Source organism: Delphinus delphis, chromosome 12 (assembly GCF_949987515.2).
Source record: "Delphinus delphis chromosome 12, mDelDel1.2, whole genome shotgun sequence".
Lineage (NCBI taxonomy): Eukaryota > Metazoa > Chordata > Mammalia > Artiodactyla > Delphinidae > Delphinus > Delphinus delphis.
The window spans coordinates 5717271-5743984 of NC_082694.2; the positions used below are offsets into that span (position 1 = coordinate 5717271).

Sequence of the window (26714 nt, forward strand, 5' to 3'; positions counted from 1 at the left end):
GACCAGAGGCTATTAATGGGCTTGTTCATCGACGCTCACTTCTTGTGCTGCCACATCGCCATGAGAAGGATGTGTACGTAGAGTGACTCCTTAGCCGCAGGACAAAGGTGGACGTCGCATGAAGCAGAGTTAAGTCACCCCACCTACACCAGAAAAGGCCAGCCGGGATCAGCTGATGACTGGCCAACCCTCTGAAGCAGGAGCAAGACCAGGCCAGATCAGCCAAGCCCAGCCCAGATCAACTGACTCTCAGCCTCCTGACTCAAGTACTTAAATAACAAGTGACTGTTCCTTTGAGCAGCTGAGTATTGGGTTGGTTTGTTACATAACTGTTATGCCAATATTCAAGTGAATCAGCATGCAGTTAAGTATTTGCTGAGAAAAAAATTAATGTATCAGAGTGATCCCCATAAGCCCAAAGAGGTTTACAGGCACACCTGTGCTATGAAAGGAAGCGATGTTAACCCACATCCTTGGTGCTAGCCCTTTGTTCCAAATACCGGAGGGCTAAGAATAATTACAGATTCGTCCTGAAAGGGCTTTGCTACTGACTGGCCACTGCACGAAACACTGGGTCTACTTTTTTCTACGTTTATTTTGAATTTCATGTGAAGCTCATTGAACCAGGACACCTGGCAACAACACAACATCTTTTTAAACTTTTATTATTATTATTATCATTAGTATTATTGTTTTAGCTTTTCACTAGAGATCCACAAAAGGACGAATAAACATTAAAGACAATGACATCTGATCTATGTAGTGTAGGAATTGTGCACTTTTTAAAAAAATTTATTTATTTAATTTATTTATTCTTGGCTGCCTTGGGTCTTTGTTGCTGTGCACGGGCTTTTCTCTAGTTGCGGCAAGCGGGGTCTACTCTTCACTGTGGTGCGCGGGCTTCTCATTGTGGTGGCTTCTCTTGTTGCGGAGTCTGGGCTCTAGGCGCACAGGCTTCAGTAGTTGTGGCTCGCGGGCTCTAGAGCGCGGGCTCGGTAGTTGTGGCGCATGGGCTTAGTTGCTCCGCGGCATGTGGGATCTTCCCGGACCAGGGTTTGAATCCATGTCCCCTGCCTTGGCAGGCAGATTTTTAATCAGTGTGCCACCAGGGAAGCCCAGTACACTTTCTTTCTTTGCTTCATTTCCATACCTTTCATGTGTGCCAAGCTGCACATAGGTGACTTATTTCATTATCATTAGACAACTTTTGCCAAATGTGAGAAACTTCCCTACTGCATGACCCTTTCATTTCATTCTCAAAGGATCAAATGACTCAAGAATTCTCTAGCAGGACCATTAAAAATCCACAATAGGGCTTCCCTGATGGAGCAGTGGTTGAGAGTCCGCCTGCCAATGCAGGGGACACGGGTTCGAGCCCTGGTCTGGGAAGATCCCACATGCCGCGGAGCAACTGGGCCCATGAGCCACAACTACTGAGCCTGCGCATCTGGAGCCTGTGCTCCGCAACAGGAGAGGCCGCGACAGTGAGAGGCCTGCGCACCGTGATGAAGAGTGGCCCCTGCTCGCCGCAATCAGAGAAAGCCCTTGCACAGAAACCAGGACCCAATGCAGCCAAATAAATAAATAAAATGAATTTATTTTTTTAAAAAAATCCAAAATAAAAGGATTTCAGAGGAAAGGGAAAGATACCCAACACACCTAAACCAATCACTTGTTTTTTATGCCATTTTTAGTAACATCAACAGTTACGTACAGACCAGAAATGAGATCGGAGAACTGATTTTAAAAATGGCCTGTACCAGCACCAAATCCCTCCATAGTAACTTCTCTTCTCTACTTGCCACATATAGTGTGATTGACAATCCAGGAAATTATTTGCAATTTACCTGGAAAACTTCATGCATGGAAATATGGAAGGGTCTATAAAATTATTGAATAAAGTACATACACTGCAGAGAAAAATGTTAGGCATGTAACAATATTACCTTTCAGACATTTAGTATTGGGTTGGCCAAAAGGTTCGTTCGGGTATTTCCATATGGAAAAACACAAACTTTTTGGCCAACCCAGTATTCGTAGTCCAATTAGCCTGGTGCCTGTAGGTGTCTGCCTGGAACAGACTTACATATAAAGTGTCTCTGCCGGGAACACAGGATGGAGCCGGACTTTCTCTGACATTCAGTCCTTCACCTGAGTCCCAGACCAAACCACACGATCACAGCATTCACCTCTTCCATCACCTACCACTGCCCCAGGGCCTGGAGACCTGATTCTTACACCACGTCTCGGTTTCCCCCTGTAGAGGTAGAAGGAGTGGGATAAATCCTTAGTCCAATCTTCCCTCAGGAAAAGAACAAACTGTTCTGGGTTACCATGCTCACTTACCACTTCAGGAAAGGACTGACAGGATGCGAGAGAAAGAAAAGCAGTTGGGTTGAAAGGGAGACGGAAGATGGATAAACGCTTGTCTGTGAAAACAACGGAGAACAAGAGGCAGAAAAGCCTGTATCACAGGCTTGGCGGAGACAAGGAAGGTCCCAGGGACGTAAAACAGGGTAACATTGAAAGTTATGAGGCAGAGAGCTAGGGTTCTCTGCTCTACCTCCTGCCTCCCAGAAAGTGAATACTGCCCAAGATAAACGGCCTTTTGTTTCATACTTTTACAATGGAGAATTCAGTTTGCTTTATTTTATTACCATGTGCCCCCATCTGGCTAACTGGGTACTCTGTCCATACATACAAAATATTTTTCCTTCAGTTATGAAGTCAGGCTAGATCCAAGGGGCCTCTCTACATTAGTAAACAATGTGGTCAGGCTTGCAAAGGTTGTGCCTTCCCTTATAGTCTCTGCAACTCATTACTTACCAATGTCTCACACACACACACACACACACACACACACACACACACACACACCTGTTTCCTGTGTGACTGTTTTGTTGCCTTTATTATATTGCAAAATTTTAAAGGCTCAAGTCTATGGCTTGCACTTTTCATGTACTCCAGTATCACGTCAGAACATGTGAGCAAACAGTAAGCCCTCAAAAATGCACTTATGTTCAATTACGTGAATTGGTAGGTTGGTCAACTTCAGCAGTGGGGAAGATCTGTTAGCAAGTTAGAAAAGAAAAAACAAGAGGGTGATAAGGACCACCAAGTACCCTTTGGAGCCTGTCCATCTCTCTTCAGGGACCAGCTGAAATGCACACCTTCAGAAGGCTTTCCCAACCAGTGATGTGCCGGTGAATGTTAACAAATTATTTTCTGAGAAAAAAAGAGGCCCTGATTTGCAGCATTTGTCAGTCACCTGGCACACTCTCACCATGGCTGATTCAAGCCACCAAGGCAGATGGCACTGGACTTAGATCAGGGAGGAGATACATACAGTCGGCTCCCACCAGCCCATGCGAGCTGGCTCCTCCGGCACCCCACTGGCCCTAACCCTGCTGTCTGAATCCATCCTTACTTCTTGATCCCATAAGTCTGTATTTCAGAATATATTAAAGTGTGCACCTAATTCTACCTGGCCTGTCTACCTCTTGTATTTCAACTATGAGATCCTTGAAGAGAGGCACTGAATCTTAATTATCATACATATATACACATATGTAAATAGAGAGAGAGAGAGAAACACGTCTATGTAACTGCACATAATCTTCCAGAGAAGTGTAGCTTTAAAAATATTTGTTATTTTGGCAAGTCTATGTATCTCCTCAGGTGCTCTGGAGTTCTGCATTTGACAAAGCCCCTCAACATATATGGGAGAACAAATAGTAATGGAGCCCCCAGTTTTTAACCAAACAGACTGCATTCCTCAGCCGCCCATATAATTAGTCCGGGTCATACAAGGCCAGGCCATGCGATTCAACTGGAAAAATTGTGTGGAATTTCTGATAACTTTGGTTAGGAGGAAGCTAGTACATATTCTTTGTCTCTTCATTGACTTTATTCCTGGAATGTGTACACAATGGCTAATGCTGCAGCAGCCATTTTGGTTTAAGAGGCAACCTTGAAAATGGAGGTTCTTGGTGGAATCAACTAGATGGAAGGGTTCTGGAACCCTGAGTAATCTGTGGAGTGTAGCTCATCTATTAAAGGTACACTGCTGGGCTTCCCTGGTGGCGCAGTGGTGGAGAGTCCCCCTGCCGATGCAGGGGACGCGGGTTCGTGCCCCGGTCCGGGAAGATCCCACATGCCGCGGAGCGGCTGGGCCCGTGAGCCATGGCCGCTGAGCCTGCGCGTCCGGAGCCTGTGCTCCGCAACGGGAGAAGCCACAGCAGTGAGAGGCCAACGTGCCGGAAAAAAAAAAAAAAAAAAAAAAAGGTACATTGCCTACCTGATATTTACGTAAGAGAGAAATAAGCTTCTATCTTGTTAAAGCTACTATTGTTCCAGGTCTCTATTACAGCTAAACTTTACCTTAAAGGACATACTATGGCAGAGCAGGAAAGATTTGAAACTCTGAAAAATAACACAAGTCAATATGCCCTGCTTCCTGTGGAGCCTCACTTGCTCCCTGTACTGTCCCAGGCACTTACAAATTGGTTGAACCATGTTATAGTTTTTCCACCACCTCAAGGCCATACCATTTTTCTTTTTAATATACAGACCATGGCTTGCACTGAGTAAGTGTTTAATAAATATTTGTTGAATTGATTTTCCTGTTCCAAAAAAAAAATGTCCTGCTTCCAGACTGATTCAGAGCCACGTAATAAAATAATGGCAAAAGGCCTTCTTACTTGTCTCTCCAAAAGTTGTGACCCCAGTGTCCACAAACATCTTCAATCCCGGTCTTCACGTGATCAAAAAACTAAAACAGAAAAAGCAGGCTGATTAATTTTACCTCAAGTCAGTCATTTCCATTTCTATTCATAAAAATTAGGAATTTCTATTTACAGAAATTCTAATTCTTATTTCTACTTATAGTTGTAAATATTTTATCTACAGAAAGTCTAATTATAGAAATTTCTCTTAATATCAAGCTTAAACTTCAAAGACCCTGACAGTTTTTGCTTTTTGTTTATTTGAATAAACAATAAAACAACAATTCATCTTCGAACAAGTTGATGAGATGTTTGTCATATCAATCTCAGGCAATTCATAGATTATTTTTCTTATCATGTATATGTATGGCTGAGTCGCTTTGCTGTGTACCTGAAACTATCACAACGTTAATCGCACATACGACAATATAAAATAAAAAGTTAAAAACAAATAAAACAGCCTGTTCATAATTTTGGAAAATATGAAATATGGTAATAATTTTCCAGTAGAAACATTTCAGGTTGAAGGAAGTGATACTCCTGTATTCCTGAAGGAGTATAGCCTCCTTGGGGCTGTGTTCATTCTACCCCCAATTCACGCCCTTCTCCATCCAACCTCTACCCTACCCCACCCCCCTCACCCTCTGCCAGTTACCTCTTCAGGAAATGAGCACCATGGTGTCAAGCAGTCTGACTTAATCCAATAATTTTCCCTTTGACCATTTAAATTGTTACACTATGGTTACATTAACACCTACCCGACAATGGATTTCCTCACTGACAGCTTGCTGTTTCTTATTGGACCTCTTAACATCAAGGAACTCCACCAGCGGTCGGATAGTTATTCCCTGCACAGAAAAACAAGGAGGAGAGGGGAAACTTCTTGTCAAATTCAAGAATAACTTCTATTCACCTAAACTTTGATAACTGACAAAAGATACCCTGCCCCCAAGACTTAACACAGCATATGTAACATTTTGTTACTTTTCTTCTTCCTCTCTAACAGCTGGCATATTTTCAGAGGGCCATGTCCCCAAACCTGCTACTAGAAGCAAAACAGTGGACAGAATGCAAGGAATTGAAAACGTAATTGTATGTAATTCTAAGAAATAGAAAAAGAGAGTAATTCTAAAAAATAATAAAGTATTATCCAGTTCAGAGGAATCACCTACTTGTATTATTCATAGAAAACATCTCAATGATTCATTCACTAATCTATTAAACAATTTTAATTGAGCGTTCAGGGCGTACATGTCGGCGGCTCGGGCATTTGGGACACAGGGATGGACAGTTAAGGACCTCAGCTTAAGGACTTCATAGTCTTATGAGGAGAAGGATATGCACAAAACCAGTTACAAAGTAGGCACAGGAGGAATGAGAGAGATACACAGGGAATGGGTCAAGGAAGGCTCTGCAGAAAGGGAACCCTGGATCAGAGTCTTACAAGTTGTTGGAAGCAGAACCTAGCAGAGACCTAACAGGAGCATAGGACCAGCCGTGAGAAAGGACCAGTGTGGGTTTGGGCATGTTCACAGGGCACTTGGGAAATGGAGAGAAACATAAGCTATTTAGTAAGCCAGGAAGAGAAAAAAATCCTTAATATAATAAAAAATATCTGCCAGAAATCTCTAGTGAACATCTGACTTAATAATGAAACATTAAAAGCATTTCCGTTAGAAGTAGGAAAAACACAAGGATACTCCCGACCTGCTGTTCCACAATGCTTGTCCTGGTCAATGAAATAGGAAGACACAGAGGGGAAAGCATAGATACTGAAAATAGAGTGACAAGGGTTTTGTTGCTCAAGAATGACCTAGTTTTTGTCCTAAAAAATCGACAACAATCTTTTTTCATTTAAAAGTAACAAGAAAGTTTAGTAAAGTGACTAAACATAAAAAGAACATACACAAATCCATCCCATATACTAATTTAAAAAAAAAAACAGAATAAACACCTACAAAATAGCAAGGAAACACACATGTATAGTGAGAGATAGAACGGGAGAGAATATACTTAATACTACTTTATACTACTATATTATATATTATACTATATGGATACTATATATATAATATATATATATATATATATATATATACACACACACACACACACATACTTTCATACTCTCTACAGAAGTACATAATACAGTATATAATCCTATCATGAAATGCACAGAAAGCCTTTACAAAGAGAACTGTAAAATGTAATTAAAGGATATTAAAAAGATTTGAGTTTGAAAAACCACACAAAGTTCCTTGGTGGGATTAGTTAACAGTATTATGATGGTAATTTTACCTCAATATATGTGCAATACAATTTCGATAACATATTCCAAAGGATTTTTAAGAAACGTGAATATTTAGAAGTTGAGAAAATGTTCAAAATTAATCTGGAAGAGTAAATGGAACCAGAAAAATTTAGAGAAAGGAGAATGATGGGGCACTAACAGATCCCAAAACAAACTATCGCTATTATGTTTAAAATTATGTGATACGGGCACTAAAATAGGCCAATGCGGGGTCCAGGAAGATCCCCGAGTCTCTTGCCTGGCTGGCCGATGGCTGCCACCACTTGGCATGAAGAATTCATGACCAGGAGGCATTACTGGATTTTCGGGGAGGGGTGGATATGTTGAGAGATGCTCCCTGACACGACTGGTTCCTCGCTCACCTCTCTGCATGTCTTTAAGTCTTTAAGAATGTTTCTGGTAACGTAAACTGTGACACACACACATTTTGTAAAGGAGGTCATTAATTTTGTTCCATCAGTCCAGCTTTGGGCGTTTTTCAGCTTCACTTTCACTTTCTAAAACATGAATGATTTTGAGCAAGTTTGGCGTGACGCACCTTGTGTTCTACTTGTAGTTCAGTCTGCCACTTTGAAATAACATAGGAGGTAATAACCGTTTTCCAATCAACACATATTCTGTCATTTTTAACTTATGTAAATGAAAATAGGTGTCAACATGTGGTTTACAGGGATGGGTGATTTCACTTTCAGATTCCATGAAGCCTCTAGGTTAATAATAGCTCCAGGAAAAAAAAACCCAACAAAGTCAGTGCTATTTATAAAATGACACAATGTGTTCTGAGGATACTAAGTGTTGTTTCACATGCTTTTCTCTACCAGGTATTCATTCAGTTAATAATAAGCGAGTGCCTTATATTTGTAAATATAGGACATAAAGGTAAAGATTGGACACGGGGCCTGCCCCAGTCACTAAGCTGATTTCTTCCACTAGACGGATAACCTAGCATAAATAAAACAAAACTGATCTACTACAGGAAGCAAGTGTGGCTCAGCGCCCAGGTCAAGTCAAGTTTCTAAAACTACAACATAATTCAGTTTATAATTAATAAAAGTGTGGATGAGATGCAATGACACGTCTCATTTAAAAATACATATTTGTACAGATGAACCTATTTGCTGGGCAGGAACAGAGACACAGACAGAGAGAACGGACGTGTAGACACGGTGGGGCGGGGGGGGGGGGGGAAGGAGGGGCGGGATGAATTGGGAGATTAGATTTGACATAAATACACTACCATGTGTACAATAGCTAGCTAGTGGGAACCTGCTGTACAGCACAGGGAGCTCAGCTGGGTGCTCTGTGATGACCTAGATGGGTGGGATGGGGGAGGGAGGTCCAAGAGGGAGAGGACATATGTATACACAGAGCTGATTCACTTCATCGTACAGCAGAAACTAACACAACACTGCAAAGCCACTATACTCTGATAAAAAATTAATTAATTAAATTAAACCCCAAAAAGAAGTATTTGTTTAAACAGTGTCTTTTTAATAGTCCCCATTCTCTCTTATAATTATTGGCAGTTGTCATGCTGTGCTCAAATGGAATTATTTGATAGGTTCTGCCTTACTTTCTCTCCCTCTCTTTGTTCGTTCCTTCCTCAATCCATCTATTTTGGAGGGAGGGGACATGGCATCCGAATGTCATATTAAGTTCCCCAAGCTGGATGTTATATTCTAAGAGCCTGGGTCTCTGGTTGGGGGACACAGTAAAAAAAAAAAAAAAAAAAAAAAAAGGGATACCTTTGAAAATGCACCTTATTTTACCACGTTGCAGAATTCCTCATTTTGGTCACCTGGGGAGCAGCCTGACAAGGCTTAGCAAAACAGCTTGTTACCATCCATGTGGGTGAAAAAATAAAGAAACCCCTTAGTTTTCCATCAAACCAATGAAAAACGTATTTGCAAAGCACAGGTTAAATTTTCACCCATTCATGTGGCTTCAGCGCCATAAACACAACACCCCAGAGTCAGGCCTGGCAGAGGGGAACTGCTACACAGCAGCCCGGGAAGAATGACAGCGAGGTAAGCTTTATTTGTTCCCTCCGCCATCTCTGCTTTCTGCCCACCCTCACCCTTCTGCTCCCAGTAAAGTGAGAAAGTAAAAGGCACTGCTGCCTGATTGAAGAAGGAGCATCTTTGGGTCTGTTCTTTTGGAAGAAAATGCTTTCTTTCGTTTTTGTTTTTTCGCAATTAAATTTTGCAAAAAACAAAGCGGGGCTGAGGGCAGGGCGTGGGGGACGGCTTTATATTTCTTTGCTGATTTAACAGGCAGGCAATTTCCAGAAAGACTTGAAGAAACTGTTTTCATTCATTAAAAAATATTACTGTCATGGCTATGCTATCCTATATAAGGCTTTTTCACATTCCAAACTTGACCACAGAGATCGTAAATCTGGTTGTACACACAGTGTTTATTTTAGAATGGGGTAAATGGGATGAGAACCATAAAAGTATTCAAGGAGGAGCTTGCTACCTTGCAAGTAGGGTGAAATGCAGACTCGTCAGTTTCGGACAATGACTTAACAGCAGATTACAACACTAATCCAATGATGGAGGCAAAAAGAGACTCTGCCCTTGGAATTCCAGTCAACCGTGCTCCTTGATGGACTTCTCCTTAACTACTCAATGAATTTCCAGAACTGTGACCATCTGCCCTATAATTATAGGGACTGACTGACTAGTAATTATTGGGCTCTGAAATACATTGAAAGGAATTAAGTTTTTCTTTCTCCTATTATCATTTTACTTCATGTTATAATGCAAACAGAGCAAATCATCAGGTTAAAACCTTGCATCAGGTATTGTGTTTACATACATATTTCCTCTCTACTGCCTGGGAGGGAGGTACCACGATTCAGACCTTAGAGCAAAGCAAACTGAGGCTCACAGATCCTATGAGGAGCTGGGCCAGAACACTAGCCCAGAACAGCCTACTCCAATGTCTGTGCTTTCTACTGCTGGATTCTACCCTGCCTCAATCTTGAATATCATTTTAAAACAAGAGAGACAGCTTATATTTTCTATATCATTACCAATCTTATTTATATGAAAACGAACGTACACGTCCAAGGAATCAGAATCGTTTACTCATTCACTATTCTCCAAGCAAGACTGTTCTCCGGGAAGATGTTAATGGCTTCATCAAGAGGCTACTTTCTCTAATTATCAACGTGATTCAAGGAACGTTAAAATTCTTATTATAAATCTTAGTATCAAACAATAAGCCACGCGTCACAGGAAATTCTGCTTTAGAAGATGGTGCTAGCTCTAGAGTATCAGGATGGAAGTATTAAAATACTTCCTACAAGAAATACTAAAATAAGAGGGAAAGGCATTTTAATGTTTAATAATAGGTCCATCAACATAAAAGTTGTCATTTGGAGAAGAATGCATCGCTATTCATCAGAAGGCAAAATTGTATGCATGGATGATAATTAGTTGTTTCTACTATGTTTGGAACCCACTAAGTCTCTCCTCCCAGGCTCCTTTCCCTGAGTCCCCTAATAATGGATGTATTCTGGAAAAAAGAACCTTTCTGAAGGCAGCATGTGTGTATTTGTGTGTTTGTGCACATGTGTGTTCATCGTCTCCTAAAGACCAGTGGGGGGATAGGAAATGGGAGGGAAAGGGGTCAGGTCAAGGACCCAAGTGATAGCCGTTAGTCTCCAGTCTTTGCACACAGAGAGGGGATGGGGCAGAGCACAGCGAAGGGAAGGGAACAGGAGGTGTGGGACCACACAATTCCTCTTCCTATGGGCGTCACAGTGCGTGTCGCAGGGTCATCCTTAAACCTAATCAGAGCAGAAGACTGTCCACGGGGCATGCTTGCAGATGCCGAATATGGACCCCCCCCCCAAAATCTCCATCACTGAAGGGTTTACTTGCTACGTTTACAATACCAAACAGAGCCAACACAACTATTTTGTTTGTTGCCACTACTGTTGTTAATCTGTCACATTAAAAACTTTCTTAATCAATGTTAACTGTTGATCTACACAGCGCTCATCCAAAGTGGGTGTGTAGTCCTTTAATGTGGGGACTCAAAACTTCACGTAGACCTTATGCCTGAGGTACGATTCCAAAAAGCCAAAATACGAAGAGTGTAAAAATGACACCTTATATTGACCACCTGTACGCATACGTTCAATGAACAACAGTATACATTTATTGTACTATTTTTCTTTTTCCTATGTGATGTTTGTTCTGAATGCAGAAGTGCAATGTTATGTCTGTCGAATCTAATAACTAAACCACCCGAGCTTGCATTTTGCGTGTCCTCTCTGGAATTACATCTTCTTATTCAGTCTTTTTTTATCTCACATGACGAGGCAGAGACCCATGGGGTTGGGGGTACGGGGCTGGTTTTACACCATGGATACTTGTGTAGACATAACGGCCGATAGATTCATCTCCAAACGACCTGGTTCTTAGGTGCTCTAGACTGCCATGGTTCTCTTTTTGTATTTGATGCTCAGATGTGACACCTTGATTTCTGAGAGCCTGGAGAAGAGTCCAGAGCATTGACTCAGGCTGGGCAGGGCTTTCTGTGGGGCGTTAGGGCAGGACAGCTAGCTTGGGAAGAGCTGGAGAGTGACTCCCAGGCCTGACTTGTCCCCCTCAAGCACTCTGCCCCAGGCTGCTCCTGAGACATTAAAGGGCTCAAGGCAAAATAGATTCACTTTCTTTTTCGAATTCTTTCCCAGTTGGGTTTTTACATAATATTGAGCAGAGTTTGAAAAACAACTTGTGTCGTTAACGCGGGGCATTTGTTATACTAACCTCTTTACACTTAATGTATGTTTGAAAAGTTTCCTTAATAAAGTTTCTAAAATGTCAAAAAAATAAAAAAAGAAGAAGAAAAACAGGCAAATGAGCAAAAGCACATTAGTGGTTGCCAGGGGCTGGGCGAAGGGAAGGGAGGAGCGTGACTGCCTAAGGGGTATGGGATTTCCATTTGGGGTTATGAAAAAGTTCTGGAGTTAGATAGTCCTGATGGTTGCTCAACACTGTAAACGTATTTAATGTCAATGAATTGTACCCTTTAAAACTGTTACAGTGGCAAGTTTTATGTTATGTGTATTTTACCACAATTTAAAAAAACTGGGTTGAAAAAAATAAAGAATATTTGTATGTGTAGCACTGAATCACTTTGCTGCACACCCGAAACTAACACAACATTGTTCATCAACTCTACTCCAATATAAAATGAAAAGTTAAAAAAAATGGATTCCCTTCACAACGCTGCCTCAGACGTGTGAGACTAGGTAATTGGACGCTTGTTCCAAGGTTCCTGCAAACACACGGTGAAAAGATGAAAGCAGGGAGTCTGCTTCTCCTCTCCACCCCTGGGGCGCCGTCTCCCTGCGTTGAGAAAAATCAAACCAACCTGGGATGTCTGAACCAAACTAGTATGTGTTCCTCTAACTGGAACTATCCCTAACCTTAACCGGGTAATACTGTCTTCTCTCTCGGCGGGGCGGGGGGGCGGTCAGCAGAGCTCCCTGCAGTTCTGAGCTTGCCTCTGGAGTCGGGGTCCCGGGCTCACCCCCAGCCTCCATCATTCACCAGCCTCTGCCCCTTCTTACCATCTTGCCTGATCACTGCTCTGGGTCCCACACTGCCTTTCCCACTCGTATCCTTTCCTCTTAACAGCCTCTTCTCACAGCGGCCAGGGGCTCCTTTTACCAAGTAAAACACGTCACGCTTCTTCCCCAAACTTGGATGCTTCCGTTTCACCTGGACAGGAGCCAACGTGCTGACACTGGCCTGACTGCCCCCGCTGCCCCACATGACCTAAGACTCCGGACTCTCCCTCACCTCCTCTCTCCTAAACCACACTGCCCTCCAGCGGCCACGTGGGCTACGTGCACACCACCTCCAGACCTTTGTCTTTAGTCCCATTTGCCTGGAATGTTCTTCAGCTCAGCTAATCCTTTTCCCCCCTGCAAACCTTTACTCAAGTATGTTTTTCACCATTGCCTTCCACGACTAATCCATTCCATTCACCCTCACCAGGCCTGAGCCCTACAGCTTCCTGCTGTCCGGGTCTCTCACCCTCTAACAGACTCTAACTCCCTCACTTACTCTGTTTACTTTCACTGGAATGGAAGCTTTGCAGGGTCGGGGATATTTCTGGGTTTTGCTCACTCTTGGACCCTAAGCACCGAGAGCACTGTCTGGCTCGCAGAGGAGCCCCAGACGTAATTTCTAGATGACTGTCCGCAGAACAGAATCTCCTAAGGGCCGGATAATTAACTTAAAGGAGCTGATGAACTTGCAAAGTCAGGATCTTGACCCAGACCCACGCCCTCCTACCACAGCTGTCCACCTCCCCATATTAAATGTGCAGTCACCCCTCGCATCGTTTCCAGGGACGCACAGCTCAGCAGTGAACCCATGTCAAAGAGCTGCTGGGAGGTCGTCGCATAACCAGCATTTAATGAGCACACTTACTAGGTCAGAGAGGAAGACAAATGCCGAGGATTAGCCAGTGCAGCTCATAAATTTCCAGGAGAGAGCTCAGCTCACACAGCTGAGTTTCCTTAAATAGCAATTCTTCTGTGTCAGCCAAGTGACCAAATTGGACTCCCTCAGGCCCCTGCACACCCCAGTGACGTGAGAAAACACCATTTTCCCTCATGTCCTAACTACCTAAGCCTCAAGGCACCTTGGCATCATGTAAAAGGAGTTCGCGATGGTCACCTGAGTGACCTTGTTTCCTCCTGATAAAGCGAGAGACTTTGCCGGGAGACCGAACTCCACTCACCAGGATGAAGACAGTGAAGAATATGACCACTATTGCCGCCGTGATGAACAGCTTTTTCCGGGGAAACACGGCAGCAGGAAGGAGAAACACCAGTGCGAAACAGATGGCCCCGCGGAGCCCACCGTAGGCAATGATGAACTGGTCCTTGAAGGTCAGAGGAATCGTCCGGAACCAGTTAATGGCCTGGGTCAGGACAAAGACACCTGAGAAGAAAAACAAAACCAAAGGAAACAGACTGTGTGAGGCCAGGACACAGGAACGTAAAGGCACATTTTCTGGGCTTCTGTTTCAGGGTAAAGTATTTCCAAACAGGTCCCTTTCCTACCATCCTGCCCGCATTCCTCCTCCTGCCTCGCATCACTGGGCTCTTGGAATCAGAGACGCCAGGAGAGGTTAATTCCACTTAAAGGAAACGCATGAAAATACTCCGGGGAGGAAAGAGTATGTCAGGATGAGGGGAGAGGAGGAGAAACAGGAGAAGGGAGAGGCCGTGGAGAGCGAGGGGGTGGAGGAAGGAGATAAGAAAGACAAGAGCTCAAGATGAAGAAAAGAAGTAGCAGCAGCGGCCACAAAGGGGAGGGGCAGGAGGAAGGGCCCATCTCTCCACGCGCGACCCCCAGCGCTCACGCAAGGGACACGTGCTCATTACCCAGCGCCCTCCAGATCAGGCAGAAGGCCAGGGTGAAGCAGACGAAGGCCCAGTTCCACTCGTGGTTCCTCCCCACGGTGGACACGCCCATGAAGATGAAGATCAGGGTCTCGCTGACGCTGCTCAGCATCTTCATGAAATACTTGATGGTCGTGTAGGATTTCTGGGACACGTTTTCTTCCACGTACTTATTCATGGTCATTGCACAAGCTATGATTCTACAAGAAGAGAGGCAGCTTCAATTTAAACAGGGCAAGGGTCCTAATCAGAACATGAGTCAGCACTTAGCGAACTGGTGACTCCACCCTTCCACCCGTGACTACAGCACCACTGACTGAGTTTGGTAAGTGAACGTGATTTGCATCCTTGGAAACCCTACTGTCTCTAGAGGTCTTCATCGATACGCATGGCTCCAAGTGCCCAGCTCTACACAGCTTTCTAGCCTGGAGATGTGGACTTTGGCATCATCAGCTATACTGCCAGTATCACAAATATAGATAAACGAGTCCATAATAAATTCAAAACCCATTATCTTCCTATAAAGCCAGTTCCATCTCCTCTATTCCTCTAGGGCCCCAAATGCTAAGCTATCGCTTAAAATGCTAAGCTTGAAATTATGGTCACATTGGAATTCTCTCTGCATCTCCTTGCTGCCCCCCTCACCATCTTACTGGTCACCAATTGTTTTCTAACCCTCATCCTGGATCTCTTGGACCCACCCACTCTTTTTTACCCCGATGCCTTAGTTCCGGGTCTCATTTCTACTTATCTACGATATCCACTTCTGGGAAATTCAAAACGTATTCACAGGCTCTGAAAATTCCTAGTGGAAAGAAACGGTTTTGCTTGTTTTCCCAGCACTTCCAAAACTCTGGGACCACAGAGGTCTTCATGTCCCTTTCCCTTGACATCTATCTTTTTTTACTTTTCTTTTATATTGGAACATAGTTGATTAACAATGTTGTGTTAGTTTCAGGTGTACAGAAAAGTGATTCAGTTATACATATATATGTATCTATTCTTTTTCAAATTCTCTTCCCATTTAGGTTGTTACAGAATATTGAGCAGAGTTCCCTGTGCTATACAGTAGGTCCTTGTTGGTTATCTATTTTAAATATAGTAGTGTGTGAGCTTCCCTGGTGGTGCAGTGGTTAAGAATCCGCCTGCCAATGCAGGGGACACGGGTTCGAGCCCTGGTCCAGGAAGATCCCACATGCCGCGGAGCAGCTAAGCCCATGCACCACAACTACTGAGCCTGCGCTCTAAAGCCCGCAAGCCGCAACTACTGAGCCCATGTGCCACAACTACTGAAGCCCGTGCGCCTAGAGCCCATGATCCACAACAGGAGAAGCCACCACAATGAGAAGCCCACACACCACAATGAAGAGTAGAGCCCACTCGCTGCAACTAGAGAAAAGCCCGCAAGCAGCAACGAAGACCCAACGCAGCCAAAAATAAATAAATCTATAAAAAAATAAATAAATATAGTAGTATGTACATGCCAATCCCAAACTCCCTAACTATCCCTTCCCCCACCTTTCCCCGCTGCTAGCCATAAGTTCCTTCTCTGAGTCTGTTTCTGTTTTGTAAATAAATTCATTTGTATCATTTTTTTTCAGATTCTGCATATAAGCGATATCGTACGATAGTTGTCCTTTTCTGTCTGACTTCACTCAGTATGATAATCTCTAGGTCCATTCACGTTGCTGCAAATGGCATTATTTCATTCTTTTTGATGGCTGGGTAATATTCCATTGTCTATATGTACCACATCTATTATAATACCACACCTCTGCACAGTCTGGGGAAGGAAGGGCTCAGGATGCAGCCCAGACTCCTAGGTTGGGTGCCCGAAGCCCTTCACACTCTCCCCTCAGTGACAATTCCAGGTGCCCCGACCCCCGGCCCTCTCTCCATTGGGCACCCAGCACATGCTCAATGGTCTGTCATTTCCCAAAGGGGCCCTGCTCTGTGCTGTCTTCTTGGCTGGAATGTACCCCTGGCCAACTCAAAGGCCACCCACAGGGGGAAATTTAGTATGAGCTGGGTGATAGCTCATACCCGCCTCCATCTAAGGAGACACAGTTACTAGAAATTACCAAAAAGGCATCATTATCCAAGGGTGCTGCAGAATAAAACAGGACAGAATCTGAGTGAGCTGCCCGCCTTCCACTGAGCGATAACTGCGCCACGAGCTAATCGCTGGTCATCATCTGTGAAGTTTCCCACCTTCTCAGAGCTCTAGAGCCGCAATGACCCTACGAGCTTTCCCCCAACCCCCTTCAACCACTGCACTTAGTCTCCCTTACCCTGAGATGTCTGATGTTTTACCAAAATCTCCCTACTCTAAGCATAAGGAGAAGTAGAAGAATGAAAATCTAAGGGCCTTCTGAGTTGAGACCTGAACAGGTGACCACGAATATATCTCATTGCAAGGAACTGACCTGTTCCTTCCATAGAAAACACGTATATCTATTCTGCGCCACCTATGAAAACAAAACAAAGACCCCCCCCCCAACCCAAGGACCATGCATTTGGCCTCAATGTCGCTGCCCACAGAATGAGCAGGTATTTCTTTCAGATGGATATGCGTGAGGAATGCATAATTCCTGTGGCTCCCCAAACAAAGAGAACCTTATTAAATGGGCCAGTAAAATGCAGCAGCACCAACACACAGCAAAGCCTGCGAAGAGCTGAGGGCTTATCCAATGAGTCCACGTCTACAGAGCCTCCACTCTGCCAGGGGCGGTGCAAACGCTCTGTATGAGTTATGTCAGCAAACCTCCTTACGAGCCTCTGAGGCAAGTTCTGTCATGGTTCCCATTTTACGGATGAGAGAACAAAGGCAGACAGAGGTCCAGCGACTCACGGTCACACAACTAATTGATGGTGGTGCCAGGATTTTAACCCAGGCAGTCTGACTCAAAGCCAGAGCTGTTAGGGACCTAACTCCCGCTCTTTTTTTTTTTTTTTTTTTTGCAGTAGGCGGGCCTCTCACTGTTGTGGCCTCTCCCGTTGCGGAGCACAGGCTCCGGAGGCGCAGGCTCAGCGGCCATGGCTCATGGGCCCAGCCGCTCCGCGGCATGTGGGATCCTCCCGGACCGGGGCTCAGTTATCCCTGATGAAAGTGAGGTCCTCCTCCCCTGCCACGGCCGTGTGCATCCGCTCCCAATCACAAGCTCTTTCACTGGTTTCCTACTTAGTGGCTTAACAATAACACAGGTTTATCACCTCACACTTCCAGAGGTCATAAGTCCAAAATCATTTTCATTCTCTTCTTGATCTGGGGCTAATGTCAAGGTGCCGACAGGACTGTGTTACTTCAGGAGGCTCTAGGGGAGAATCAGTTCCTTGCCTTTTCTACCTTCTGGAGGCTGCTCACATCCCGTGGCTCGTGGCCCTGTCATGCTGACCTCTGCCTGCCTGGTCCCATCTCCTCTGACTCTGACCCTCCTGCCTTCCTCTCATAAGGACCCTTGTGATTTCATCCAGCCCAGCCGGATAATCCACTGTTGTCTCCCCATCTCAAGACCCTAACTTGATCACATGGGCGAAGGCCCCTCTGCCGTGCAGGGTAACATATCCCCAGGTTCTGGGGACTCAGACTTTTGGGGGCCATCCCTCAGCCGGCCAGTGTCGTTGGCACTCACCTCCCTTGTGTGGTGGCCACGACCCAGGGCACGTCCCCCGTGGGCCTGGTGACCGAAGCTAGCGGGAGCTCTGCCACACTGGCCTGACATGAAAGCCTGGACCCTCCCCCAGTACAGCGGGCAGTAGACACTGTGGACCAGAGTGGCAGGTGCATCACTGCCAGCCACCCCTGAATACAAACCGCTCGTTAACGGCATTTCTGAACATTTTCATCTTGCATATTTTGGCTCAATTCTTTTTTAATCAGACTTTAAAAAGTAAAAGTTGCCCAATGCTAAGTAATGAGGGCAAAAGCCAGAAGAATCTGAATCATACTATGTTTTATGAAGAAAAGACACATACACAGGAGCACACACTAATGAACCTTCTTAAATGTTGCCAAGTTGAAAGTCTGTAACAGAACCAATGAGGGCCATCATTCTTTCTTGAATTCTCTTATTCCATGCAAAAGATGTTCTAAAATGGTTTGACTATTAGGCATTTAAACTTAAGGACAAATATGGAGAATGACAAACACCAACGTACGTACCACCCAGCTTTTTCCAATCACGTTTACTTTTAACAATAAAGCATCAGCTATAGAGTTGAAACCCCTACATTTCTCCTATCGCCCCTATTTCCCTCTGTCCCTCTTGGATTTGGATTTTTTGTTTATCATTCAAAAAGTGATCGTTAAAAGGGCTAAAGAAACTTGCTTTTGCGTATGTGCTAATTATTTCCCCCTGAGATCACGTTCACATCGTTCACTGGGAAAGATATAAACCATACAGGCAAAACGTAATCTTCAGCCCATTAAATGAGAGATTAAACAAAAATTTCTATTCAGAAATTATTGAAAACTATAGCTTTGATGTAGGAATAAAAAAATACATGAATTATACATGACTGTTCACGGGATCATTTTCCATTGCTTTGTATCCTTAACATGACACCAGAGTGATACTCCTGTCTGCCAGACACCTCCCTGTAACTCAACACCACCTCTGAACAGCACAGGTGCGATCCTCCGGGGGAAAAACACCCTCAGCAGGTACCAGAGGCCCCCGAGCCCGGCAATGCCCTGTTCAGGAAATGCGGGTGTCTATGACGGGGATGCACAGAACAGGCTGGGGACGAATGTTTCAAAGGTCGCGTTCTGGTCCGTCAGGTACAGCTCAGTGAACACAGCCCCTCAAGCAGAGGCCAGGAGGTGTTTCACTGCAAAGAGGGGTCTTTTCTGCTGTAGGATGCTCTAACCTCCATCCAAGCACCTCACCTTCAGTAACATCCTATGTACACAAAACTACAAATGAGTTAGTCTCCCTTCAATTAGGGAGGCACACACAATACTACAGTCTCCCTGGAAGACAGACTGCCCCTTTCCTGGATCATCACCTATAGCTGATAGTATTAACCATCACCATAAGCTTGACTCTCCTTCATTTTTCTAAAAGAATTATGAGACGCTTCTAGAGCTGGGGAATGGTGCAGACTGGAGCCTTACTGGGTCTGGAGCTCGTGGCCAGGAGTGCCTTGGGTAGGAAGTCACGTCATAGCAAATCCCAGTAGCACTGAAGCACGTACAGAGAGGGAAGATTTCTTTCTCCACTAAAGAGAACTCATGAAACTTTCACACCTGAAGCCCACAGCCTCTCTCCCTCATTCTGAACATCAGCGTGATACTATCCACACCAAAATAATAACCAAAATAACTCGTGACGTTTTAGAAAACTCTAGATGAATTTCTTAACCCTAGAGCTCCTTCAAACATAAAACGACTGGCCTTCAGTATTCCCAGTCTGACCTTACTTGTATCAGCTCACGTCATTGAATCATCTTTCTCCCCGCTTTCCATGTAGGTCTCTCTGTCCTAATCTTCCAACTTAGTTCATATGATCAGGAATAACAACTGGACATCAACCAATATCTTCTTAGCATCTACTCTGGGTCAAGTTCTGGGCTGGGATCTAGGAAGACGGAAGCAAATAAGAGGCAACTTCTACTCCCAAGAGTTCGTGGTCTAAGAGGAGAAAGAGTCATGGAAAGGTAATTGTAACACAGCATGGCAAGCGCCAGAAACGGAGAAGGGGAAGGATGCTTTGGGAGCACAGGAAAGGAAGTCATTGCTCCTGCCACAAAAGAGGGGACATTTGAGCAGAATCTTCATGGGTAAGTGAGAGCTCCCCGAGCAGGAAGAAGAAGTAAATGATCCAGAAAAAGAAGAGGACACATTCAGAGCCATGAACAGGTTGGTATATTCAGGGACCTGAAGAACTGACTCTGCTGCAGGGGGGAGAGAGGAGGAGAAGGTTAACAGGTGAGGACACGGAAGTTAGGGGCCAGGTAATGACATGTGACATAACTCTTACGTGTTATGCTTAGGAGTCGATTGTATAGGCTGGTGGGGAAAATGAGAGATTATATCTTCCACCAAGTAATTAATGTTTATCTCCCCAGACCAACTGGAAGCTTCATGGGGGGAAAAGTGTCATCAGTGCTTATGACAGTGCCTGGCACCTCATTAATGTGTTTTGAATCGATGATGACATGGATCTAGGGATGGATTACTCATCGGAACGGTGGTGTGTCGTGGACAGATTTGCATTCTAGAAAGAGAACTCTGAAGGACATGTGGAGGACAGATCTGGAGGGGAAAGACCTAGAGCTTGGAGTCAATTTGTTTCCCGCAGTGGTTTTTCGTTTGGTTTTCAAAATCCATCGCAGCACCTGGCCCGTATAACCTCCCAGAAAAGGTCTATGTTTGGACAGGTGTTAGGTTCCATTCCGTGGGCCCACGTGGAGGTAAGGTTCATATAGAATGCACTGGGGCCCTCTGCTTTGTTATTATCTTGCCTCACATGGTGGTTTAACATAAATGTAGGGTGATTATCACCAATTTAGAGACAGAGAAGCTAAAGCACTATAATTAGCGGTTTTTACATTCACCGGCAATTGAGCTTTTCTTCATCACTGTATCACTCTCAATGCAGCATACAAAAAATTCAGGCCAGCTAATACTGTCTCAACGGTCTTCCGGGGGGGAAACAGACTTTCTCTGCAGATAATATGTCACTGGACTATCTTCTGAACAGAAAATTCCAGCTAACACTTTTTTCTATAGTACTCCACGACTCCACCCCGGCAGCCAATGAATCGATGTTCACGTCTATGATGTTCGCTTCCTCTCCACCAGAACCCACACTCTGAGAGAGCAGGAGCTACCCTTCTTCCACAGGTAGCATGGCTCCCTGCATGCAGCGGTACCAAGCGTATGTTCGCCTGATGCTGGCTGAGTCCAGCTTAATGGAGATCCACAGCCCTCCACTAGGCAGTCGGCATCTGTAGGACCAAAGGGAACGGCACCCATAAAGATGGCGGGCAGTGAAGGCAGAGTTCTGGTTGTAAAGATAAAACATACACATACCTTGTCTGTGTTCCCTTACCTACGGTGTAGCCACGACTCGGTTCATTCCGTTTATAAATACTAGTACTTTAATTTTTTTGAAGAGTGGTCAATTCTCTAATTTCGATTCCCACGTTAGACCTGTTCTGTAATCTGAACTGTGAAGAATTAGAACTGAGCCGACAGAAAGAATGTTGCAAAATTCTTTCATGCCTGCTCCATGCCTGTGCGTGATCTTAAAAAGTATGGATTCAGTTGCAGGAAAATACAGCCCAAATAACAGTTGCACATTCCCCATAAAGACTTTGCCAAACTTAGAAGCATACTCTACCAATCAGTGCCAAGCATCAGCAAAGATGAAGAACAATTAAAAAGCTTTCTCTGTATTGATTAAAGCCAGGTCTGTGGTGACTCAGGGTACACTGTATGTTCTCAGAATAAAGTACTCACTCATGTGAGGTAAATTAATTATTCCAGGGCACGAATTTACTATACAATGGATTGCCTCTTCCAGGAAACCTGACAACCAAGAGAAAGTGAGTTTGACATATGAGAAAATTTTTTTATAAATTCTTTTTCAAAGAAATATCCAACCACCAAAACTGAACAACCTCTCTTAAAATACCAAAATGAAATAAATTCAAATAAGTATAGATGCTTGATTATTCATGCAGTCTTGCCCATTTCATGGATTTTCCACATCTCGTGTTTTTTTCTACTTTAGATGCTTTCAATTCAACTACTGTTTGTAGCTCATTTCCTGTCTCCTAAAGCAAGCATGGTTTTGTGGAAAGAACACATAAGAGATCACAGCTCAGGGTCAAAAGTGTGATGAAACACAAGGCATCAAGGGACCCGCGACATCCACTGACTCTAGTTGGGGACTGTTGACAAAGGCATGAGAGGCAGGAAGACTGGACCAAGATCTTGATGATGGAATTAAAGTTTTCCAGCTGGGGCTTTCCTGGTGGCGCAGTGGTTGAGAGTCCGCCTGCCAATGCAGGGGAACGTGGGTTCGTGCCCCGGTCCGGGAGGATCCCACGTGCCGCGGAGCGGCTGGGAGGCTGGGCCCGTGAGCCATGGCCGCTGAGCCTGCGCGTCCGGAGCCTGTGCTCCGCAACGGGAGAGGCCACAGTGAGAGGCCCGCGTACCGCAAAAAAAAAAAAAAAACAGAAAAGGGAATTATTCTTGGAAATTATACCGTATTTACATTTCTGTTTATAATCCTATTTTTCACCTTGGCCTACATATAACTAGAAAATAACTTTAGCCTTATTATTGCTTAGCCTTCAGAGTCTGAAAGACGAACATGCCACTTTAAATTGTAAGCTCTAGACCAAGAGCAATGTAGTGATGACTTGATCATCAAATCACTTTCTACAGTATGCTTGAAACACAGGCCAGCAGTAATATAATCATTTTCAGATAAAGACAAAGACCAGTCAAGAAACAGTCAGAAAAGCAAAGTGATGGCAGAATCAAACAGCAAAAACGAATGGTGAGCTCTACGGAGCAAAGCTAACAGAGGCACGATACAAGCCATATATGTAATCTTCAAGTTCCTAATAGTCATGGTTAAAAAATGTAAAAAGATGCTGGTGAAGGCAACTTTCATAACATGTTTACTTAATGCAACAGATCGAATACACTGTCATTTCAACATGCAAGCCATATAAAAAACATTAGTGAGATATTCTACAATCTCTTCCTACTAAATCTTAAAAATCTGATGTCTATTTTACACTTAGAACACACCTCAAGTTAGACTGGCCACACTTTAAGCGCTCAAAAGCCACATGTAGCACATGACCACGAGAGTGGACTACACTCAGGAAAACAAAAAAAGTGGCCGTCCACCGGTTTTGTTCCTCCTTCAAAAAACCAAGCAAATACTGGAGTTTACCAGCTGAATCTATTTCATTAAAAGTTTAAACCATCAAAATAAATGAAAATAAGTTCCCGAATCATTTACACTAATCTGGTTAAATACTGTGTGATCTCACGTATCTGGTATCTAAAAAAAGCAAAGTCACAGAAACAGAGAGTCAACTGGTGGTTGCCAGGGGCTTGCAGGGGTTGTACGGGAAACAGGTAACAGTGGTCACAGGCTACAAACTTCCAATTATAAGATGAATAGGTTCTGGGATCTAAGGGGCAGCACGGTGACTGGAAAATCCTGGATGTGATGGTACATTCGATAGTACAGGCAGTTAACAATACTGTATTGTGTACTTGAAAGTTCTCACCACACACACACAAAGAAGGGTAGCTACGTGAGGTGATGAACGTGTCAGCTAACTTTATGGCGGTGATCCTTTTGCAATATACATATATTATCTAATCATCACGTTTTTACACCTTAAACTTGCACAATGAGGTGTGTCAATCACATCTCAATAAAGCTAGGGGAAAAAAAAGGGTTATAATTTCAAATTCCTTCCTGACTTTTCTAGTTTTGCCCTGCAGGTGAGGCAAAATTATACAAAAGAAAACAAAAGATAGGTGAGTCACCATTAAAAATATAATACAGTTTTGTTTGTTTCTTTTTCACGTTTTTCCTGAATGTGTCCGGAAAATTAAGGGAGATACGATTTGTCTTTTTTCTATTGTTTAACTAATTTCCTGCCTCAGTTTACTATCTTCCTCCCTTACCCACTGCCCCCGTGCCATTTAGTGTTTGAGGTGGTCATATAAGGGTTTTTTTAAATATTTTATTTTGGCAGTTTTGAAATACATACTGTTCTTCCACTTTTATAGGTTTGTTATTTTACAATTTGATTTAACTTAAATAGAACTGAATTGGTCACTGTAAAAACTCATTCTTTTGTGTTTTTTTTTGTTGTTTTGCTGCACCACACAGCATGCGGGGTGCAGGATCTTAGTTCCCCGACCAGGGATCAAACCTGGGCCCCCTGCAGTGTAAGCACAGAGTCTTAACCACCGGATCACCAGGGACGTCCCCATATAAGATTTTAAAGAGGTCAGTTCTGACCAGTGAGAGCCATCGGGGAAGGCATACAGCATCATCAAAAACAAAGCTTTTATTTGTCAAGACAATATAAGGTACAAAGAGACGGTGAACAGAGCACGAGACCCAGAGCCATAGATGGAAGCCTGCGTTATGGTCCCCTCTCTCCTTTCCCTCCAAACTCTACCTCCCTGCTGTTCTACGTGATGTGCAGGCATACACAGCCACCCCCCAGCACCTGGACTTAGCCCTGGTCTAAAGCATCGTCTCTACCTGTCCTGCTCCAAGAGCCCCAGCTGGCCTGCAGTGAAGCCAACAGCTACTCTGCACGCAGGTTGCAGGATTAAGCCAACTCTTATGCAACTGACTCAGTCTTTAATAGCCATTTCTTCTAAAAGAAAATTTTTTTTTGTTTCAGGGGAAGATGTGGATGTTAGGTTAGGGGTGAATTTGAAGTTTAAAGCTCCAACTAGAAATAAGATGATGTGGCCTGCTCTCTCTCTGTTTTTTTCAGGCTTTAAGACTAATTCGATTTACATGGAGGCCAGGCCAGAGACTAGGTGATGACTGATGACTTGTGTGCAGACTAGCATTTATCCAGGTTGTGTTATCCAGATTGCTTTGTTAAAGTTCCAGGTCACCTTCTCACATGGAGCAAAACACCCAGTAAACATGAGAAAAGCCTAGGGAAAATTAATAAAAGACACCTGTCTTACGCTCAAAATAAACAAATGATCAAACATGCTTTGGATCATGTTTTATGAATGTCTTGAAATGTCACGTGCTCTTTTCTTTCCCCCCATATTTTGAGAAGACCGGTAAACGTGAACTAGTCATCGTGGCCTGTAGGGCTCTGGTTTTGTACGACTGTATCTTGAAGAGATGGTCTTCTAACTGCTACACCTGGTGGGCAAACCAGGAGCAACCAGAAGAAGAAGCTACAAGATGGCCAGCAAAAGCATGCTTTCTTATTGTTCTCAAAGTTTTCAACAGATGACAATCACCAATTCCTACACAGGAAGACAGGAAAGAAAGGGGACATGATCTTCACAGCCTCAGCAGTGACCGCTTCCGAACAGAGAGCGCAGCCCTGCTCCTTTATCCCTGAGCCCGGCATTCTGGAAATTCCTGTGAAAGTCTCATTTTTAAAATGTCATTGAAAGGTGCTTGTCTTTATTTTTTTTATTTTTTTTACATCTTTATTGGAGTATAATTGCTTTACAATGGTGTGCCAGTTTCTGCTTTATAACAAAGTGAATCAGTTATACATATATATATGTTCCCACATCTCTTCCCTCTTGCATCTCCCTCCCTCCCACCCTCCCTATCCCACCCCTCTAGGTGGTCACAAACCACCTAGCTGATCTCCCTGTGCTATGCGGCTGCTTCCCACTAGCTATCTATTTTACGTTTGGTAGTGTATATATGTCCATGCCACTCTATCACTTTGTCACAGCTTACCCTCCCCCTTCCCATGTCCTCAAGTCCATTCTCTACGTCTGTGTCTTTATTCCTATCCTGCCCCTAGGCTCATCAGAACCTTTTTGTTTTTTAGATTCCATATATATGTGTTAGCATACAGTATTTGTTTTTCTCTTTCTGACTTACTTCACTCTGTATGGCAGACTCTAGGTCTATCCACCTCATTACAAATAGCTCAATTTCGTTTCTTTTTATGGCTGAGTAATATTCCATTATAGACATTTTTCCGAAGAAGATATACAGACTGCCAACAAACACATGAAAGGATGCTCAACATCATTAATCATTAGAGAAATGCAAATCAAAAGTACAATGAGATATCATCTCACACCAGTCAGAATGGCCATCATCAAAAAATCTAGAAACAATAAATGCTGGAGAAGGTGTGGAGAAAAGGGAACCCTCTTGCACTGCTGGTGGGAATGTGAATTGGTACAGCCACTATGGGAACAGTATGGAGGTTCCTTAAAAAACTACAAATAGAACTACCATATGACCCAGCAATCCCACTACTGGGCATATACCCTGAGAAAACCATAATTCAAAAAGAGTCATGTACCAAAATGTTCATTGCAGTTCTATTTACAATAGCCCGGTGTTTGTTTTTATTGTTAGAGTGGATACTGGGACATATCCTGGACGGGCCTGTTAACTGGAGACCCAGGGCCCAGGCCTCACCCTACAGCCATGGTTTTTGCCCACCAGGGCGTCACTTTGCTCATTCATAAGATGGAACTGGTAATTACCATTTCCTACTTTCTTTGCAATAATGCTGC

General features: G+C 43.8%; 1 protein-coding gene across 1 annotated transcript in view; it reads right to left on the minus strand.

Moving 5' to 3' along the window:
• Nucleotides 1-26714, minus strand: part of SLC9A2 (solute carrier family 9 member A2) — an 85616-nt gene that overhangs the window by 12535 nt on the left and 46367 nt on the right. Inside the window, exons 4-7 of the mRNA XM_060027226.1 lie at nucleotides 14456-14673; nucleotides 13807-14009; nucleotides 5483-5572; nucleotides 4701-4771 (exon numbers count right to left, since the gene is read on the minus strand). Of these exons, the coding sequence (XP_059883209.1) occupies nucleotides 4701-4771; nucleotides 5483-5572; nucleotides 13807-14009; nucleotides 14456-14673 (582 nt within the window). The remainder of the gene's footprint in view (nucleotides 1-4700; nucleotides 4772-5482; nucleotides 5573-13806; nucleotides 14010-14455; nucleotides 14674-26714) is intronic.